The sequence below is a fragment of the Chenopodium album genome, chromosome 9, assembly GCF_948465745.1.
Source record: "Chenopodium album chromosome 9, dcCheAlbu1.1, whole genome shotgun sequence".
NCBI lineage: Eukaryota > Viridiplantae > Streptophyta > Magnoliopsida > Caryophyllales > Amaranthaceae > Chenopodium > Chenopodium album.
In genome coordinates this window covers 13,616,795-13,622,567 of record NC_137842.1, presented here as the reverse complement: position 1 = coordinate 13,622,567, position 5,773 = coordinate 13,616,795, and the positions used below count along the sequence as shown (strand labels likewise).

Below are 5,773 nucleotides of genomic sequence, written 5' to 3'. Positions count from 1 at the left end.
ACCTGACCCAAATTCAACCCGAATTGTTATTAACCTGACCCGAATTTTATAAGAACTTATAATGTATATATATCTTATCTAAACTAATACCTGAACTTATTAGCTCGAATTTAAACTTCTCTGAAATTATTTCTCTTACAATAAATGAAGAAATTGATAATGATTAAAACGTGAACGTCATTACATGAACCGTTAACAAACCGACCCAAAAAATGTAACTGAACCCGATATGACCCAACCTGATAATCTGATATCAACCTTAAACCCATATGAACCTAATATTTTGATTCCCGAATCCAAACATGACTCGACTTGGAAATGACCGGACTTGATTATTAACCCGCAAATTATTTTGAGAATGACAAGACTTGAAAAGGACCGACCTGATTATAACCCGAAGATTATTGACTTGAACCCAACCCGAGAATAACCCGACTTGTAAATGACCCGCCCTGATTATAACCCACATATTATTGACCTGAACCGAACCCAACTTGAATCTGAGAATAACCCGACTTGGAAATGACCCAACCGGATTATGACCCGCAAATTACTGACTTGAACCGAACCCGACTCAAACCTGAGAATGACCCGACCTGATTCTAACCCGCAAATTATTAACTTGAACCAAACCCGACTCGAACCCGAGAATGACCCTAACCCGTGAAAACCAGAATTAAACCCGACCTATTATTTACTCGACCCGAATGTAACCCGGCTTGTTATTAACCCAACCTAAACCCGACCCAAACCCGATAAGATGTTAGACCTGGCGTGACTAGACTCAAGCATGACCCAACCCGAACCCGACGCGCATAGGTTATAGCATTTACCCGAATGGACCCGACCCGATTTGACCCGACCCATTCTTACCCAACCCGTTTACCCGAATTGACAGCTCTACTGAAAATAATAAAACATAGTTAAAATTTTACTCATAGTAGTAAAGGGACTTACTTCTTCCCATAATTATAATCAGGCTTCTGTGTTCTGTCTAACTAGTCAAGGAGAATAAACACAAAGCTACCTTCATCCTTTGCAAATACTTTCGCTAAATTACCAAAATTTCAGCAACACCAGCTCTTTTTCAGCAACTGCAACACAGAACTCTGCCCCAAGCATATCGTGAATGTCAAGATTCAATGAGGTACTCAAATCACACAACTCTAGTATAACTTCAACAGTTATATTGAAACCCAAAACGGCTAAGACCCGGACAGCATTCGCAATCCTGCATATGTTCTGCCGTGTTTCCAAGGGAGTGTAATTTTCTTCAAGATTTATTTCGCCAATGGAATTTGCATGGGTTTTCTCAGATTCATTCGCATCATCTACTTCCATACTGTCTTTTGCTGCAATGAGTTCACCAACCCAGACATAACCATTACAACCAAGTATTAAGAGAACACCATATTGATCTAACTGGTGGAAGTGCTGCTTGCGTCTTTTCACCAAATAGGAAGGAACGGTGATCAGTTGACCCCTCTCAAGCTGCAAGATTAAGCATCAAGTAATGAAAACAAAGTAAAATAAGAACTTGCTGGTACTATTCCTAAAATTTAGGGTCCCAAATCTACTCCCAATAATTACAAAATAAAGTGTAACATGTTTTTGTCTCATTCTATGTTGAAGCAATTACAAATGAACATGAAAGAAACATTAACAACTACAAACTTAATCCTCCTATGCAGAATAGTATTCTAGGCATGGTGATTTCAAGGACGGGCGAAGGCCCAAATGGAAGATAGGATGTTTCCAGTTTTCCACAAAAACGAAGGGAAAGAAAAAAAGCAAGAAGTGAAAAATGATGCCATAGATTTCCATAACTGCTTCCCACAAGTCCCTTTATTACTCTCCCTTCCCTAAAAAATGACTATATTTACACCCAAATTCCCATTACAATAAACTAGCGATGTTAAGGATGACTTAAGAATAGAAAGCTTGAAACCATACCTTCCCATACTTATCACTCCTTGCATGTAGCTGCCAAGTACCATCGTGTTGACTGTTACGAACCTCAGCCTGTGCGGAAGGCACATTTATAAAAAAAAATCAGAAATTTGATTATTTGAAGTTGTCATTCACCAAAAAATTTAACAGTTGAAAAAACCAACGAAACTTACAGAAATAACATCGTTCTCTACAAAAATATTACGCATGTTGAGTTCATCAACCGCTCTACGCCGCCTCTAGCAATGACAACGAACTGAAGATTAATTTTTACCATGCTGATCTCAGAAAGCAAAACACAAACATAGATGAGCACATCATCTTTCAAACAAAATCGACAGCATTGACTGCTCAACTATGATTACGATTCCAAAGACCCATTCATGAATATGCATGTTGCTAATAATATTTCTTCATTATTTATTCAAAGCTGAAAACAAAAATTCTTATCAACATATAGGAAAGCAAGAGACAAAATAGCTTATTAATTACAACTTTACAAGATGGCCTAATAAGTAATAGGCTTTCCAAGTCCTAGAAGCATCTGATAGAGACTCCCCTGTGGCAGGCTCAAGTATAACCAAAGACCAGATGTGAGAATAAGCAAATATGATACTCAAGAAGTGGAGATCAACCTTGCAAGAAGAATCTAAACACCTTAAAAATGCATCTAATATCATCCATCTCAACATCAATGACTTTTAGAATGTTGGCCAAGTGGCCATTCACCCTCTCCTTAATTATTGTTTTGTTCTTTTCTTTTCAGTGTGTGTGTGAGTGTAAATATTGCAGAGATAACTAAGTCAAGTCGCGACAATTTGCCAATCCCAAGGATAAGGTGCATCATACACCAACAAGTCCCTGCTTTAGGTGGAAGGTTTACATATCATGGTGGCCGTAACATTGATATTATACATAATTGCTTATTTCCCTTCATCTCCCTAACATACTACTGAGGTTAACATACTTGGAAACAGGTTAGCTAGCATTATCATTCTTCTTTACCGTCTCTTTCAAATAATCACATCTTATCCATACACAAAACATTTATTATTTACAATTTGATCACTAATGTCTAAGTGAATGGTCAAAAAGGTGCTCTGGTGAGTGAAAGCAGAGAGAGACACATTAAAATAAGTCTGCAGCTGCAGTGGGTGGTGAGGGAAGCTGGTGGGCAAGCAAGGATAATAGGAAGAAAATGATGACTAGACAATAGAAACTAGGAGAAACAGTGGTGTGTACAGGGTAGGCAAGGAAGATACTCTGTAGTATCTTGTGACTTTTGTGTTTTGTCAACCACATAACCCAAACAACATATTATAAGAAAAGCATTTGCAATCTTTTCCTTCCCTATCTCTTTCTTAATTCCTTTCCCTATCTCTTTCTTAATTCCTTTTTATATCTCTTTCTTGATTCCTTCCCCTTTCCCTGAGTGTACTCGATGAGAAGGGTTTGATGGAGTAATACATATCAACCCCTTAGTAGTTACTAGAACATAGTAAGCCAATAAACACATTAAAAGTTTAATAGCTACAGTAAGGTAAAGTAAAACTTGTCTGTATTTAAAAGTACCTAAATGCAGGCAAACAATTTAGAGGGTAGAGCAAGGAAACCAGCTCATCTTGCCAGTCCTCAACCTGGGGCTGCACATGTTAGATTTAAAACACTCCTGGTCCAATCCTAATTTGTAAATGGCAATAACAGTTCACAAGGTGCAATTTTTTGAGTTTCTAGGTTTGTTCCCAAGAATTTAAAGATTAGAACATCACAAATCAGTACCGGATGTCCTGATGCATGGTTTGGTGTTGGATATGAGAATTTATTAAACCTTTTTCACAAATAAATCAGAAAGCTCACTGACTATTGAGCAATATGATGAGAGTACACTTCAGAGAAAAACAAATAGGTTTAATCTTGGTACCATTCAGATACAAAGTATATAGATATATCAAACCGATAAGTCCAATCTATTAATCTAATGCCTAAGGTTTTGGACTCATAAAAGTTAATGGAACTAAAATGATTGATAAGTAAAAATCACCATCCTAGAAGCAGCAAAATTTTCAGCTCAAGATTGGCTATAAGTTCATAACAGAGTGTCATATACTTCAGTAAAAGGTGCAGAATAGAAGAAATTTCAAGTAACAATGCAAAGCATATCTAGACAGAGAGGACAAACAAATATTCTAACAGCAGTTAAGACCAACATATACCTGGATACCATCAGGTAAAGTCACTGAAGAAAGCATAAGAACAGCATCTTGGTTCGCATGGATCTCAATTCTCCACCGCTTTTGAGCAACCTGATAAAAAAAATTTCAAATTTAGCTAACACTTCATATATATCAAATCTTCGAAACAATTTAATGAGCAGATATCAAATAGACAAACATGTCATAGTCAAAAACGAACTAAACAACATATAAATCACAAGCCATCCAATTCTACTACAAAACATCATATCCCCTCTTTTCACAGAAATTGTTAGATTTTCTCAATAACCACTTTCTAAAAAACATTTTTTATAATTTTTGCCTACTGATATTTTTCATGTTGGCAAACGCGCCTAAAGAAATGTGTCAACTCAAATGAAACGGACCAAATACCACATACGTAGTATAAGTTATACTCCATAGCATTTAAGTTTAATTCATAGCACTAAGCTAGCAAAATACATCAATTACAAATTAGTTCAACAACTATATGTTCATTTGATCATACACTTAGCAGCTAATTAAAACTGACTACATATCATCAAATTCTCATGTATATACCTCAACAACTCGTCCAACAATGATATCTCCAGTATCAGGCTTATACCTACATAAATCAATTCATCAAAAAAAAAAATTCAAAACAAATTTTCAAGCATAAACTCAGCAGAATTTCTCAAACTTGTATCGACGAACCTGGATCGCAAAGAACGAACAATAACAAGTTTATCAACTCGGTCAACAACACCACACACAGTTGCAACCACTTCGCCGTCAAGCTCCAATGTTCCATGTCCCCTTTAAAACAAAAACAGCGACTATTAGACATTTTCTACTCACACTTTATATCAAATCGTTAAAAATTAGGGATTTGAAAAAAGAATACTTGAGGATATTGTCTTCATTGTTGACAGGAATAGTGTCGGCGACGGTGACAGAAGCGTTGGCAGCGGATTTGGAGGAGAGAGATTGGAGTTTTTCTAAAGCTCTTTGAAGTCGAATCTTTTGGGTTTGATTCAACGACAATTCTATTTCTCTCATTTTCTTCTTCGGTTATTGTTGTTATGAGAGTAGCTCTTTCTTTGGCGCTTGTTTGATTCTTTCTTTGAATTTGGTGAATTGCTTAAACCCTTAAACCTTGTATGAGATTTTGCAGTTTTTTAATGAGAAAACTAGCAATATTCAGCATTTTATTTGGAGTACTGTTTCCGCTTCATTCTAAAACTCATTTAAGCAATAATAAAAAATTCAGCAATTCGAATATACAATCAAATACACACAATTTCAGTTCTATTTTTTTTATTTCATGAAAAAGGGAGATTAAATTAACTTAGATAAAAATCCAAATACAGCCAAAGTTTTCAATGAAGCAAAAGAGGCAGCAGACTATACCACCCACCCAGAAGTCCCAAAAGCAAAACCAAATTGTTAAAAATTTTCCACCTCAAACAAAGACAAAAATTAGCAATTAACAAAACATAAAGACAAGAAACTACAAGAATCAAATGACCAACTAATCAAGACTAAAAAATACAAAGTAGCAATATTACCAAAAAGTTAAATTCAATTCAACTTTTCAACACCACAATGAACAGCCTGTCAAGAACTCA

The 5,773-nt window shown here is 35.9% G+C and overlaps 1 protein-coding gene across 1 annotated transcript; it reads right to left on the bottom strand.

The window, feature by feature from the left end:
- Nucleotides 1–1,056: 1,056 nt before the first annotated feature.
- On the bottom strand, nt 1,057–5,294 carry LOC145557462 (exosome complex component RRP4 homolog). The gene is made up of 7 exons (XM_081618644.1): nt 5,050–5,294; nt 4,860–4,961; nt 4,725–4,770; nt 4,164–4,253; nt 2,124–2,189; nt 1,954–2,022; nt 1,057–1,491 (listed from the first exon to the last, which is right to left on the bottom strand). Exons 1-7 carry the CDS (start codon nt 5,202–5,204, stop codon nt 1,057–1,059), a joined length of 963 nt encoding a protein of 320 aa, XP_081474770.1. The 5' UTR covers nt 5,205–5,294.
- Between the last annotated feature and the right edge of the window lie 479 nt (nt 5,295–5,773).

Bases quoted from the DNA above. Each gene is read 5' to 3' on its own strand.
- LOC145557462 (XM_081618644.1), bottom strand. From the start codon at position 5,204: ATGAGAGAAATAGAATTGTCGTTGAATCAAACCCAAAAGATTCGACTT. The intron at 4,771-4,859 runs GTTCGTCGATAC...TGATTTATGTAG, and splicing joins GTTCGTTCTTTGCGATCCAG to GTATAAGCCTGATACTGGAG. The intron at 2,190-4,163 runs GTATATGTTGGT...TGTCATTGCTAG, and splicing joins CTTTACCTGATGGTATCCAG to AGGCGGCGTAGAGCGGTTGA.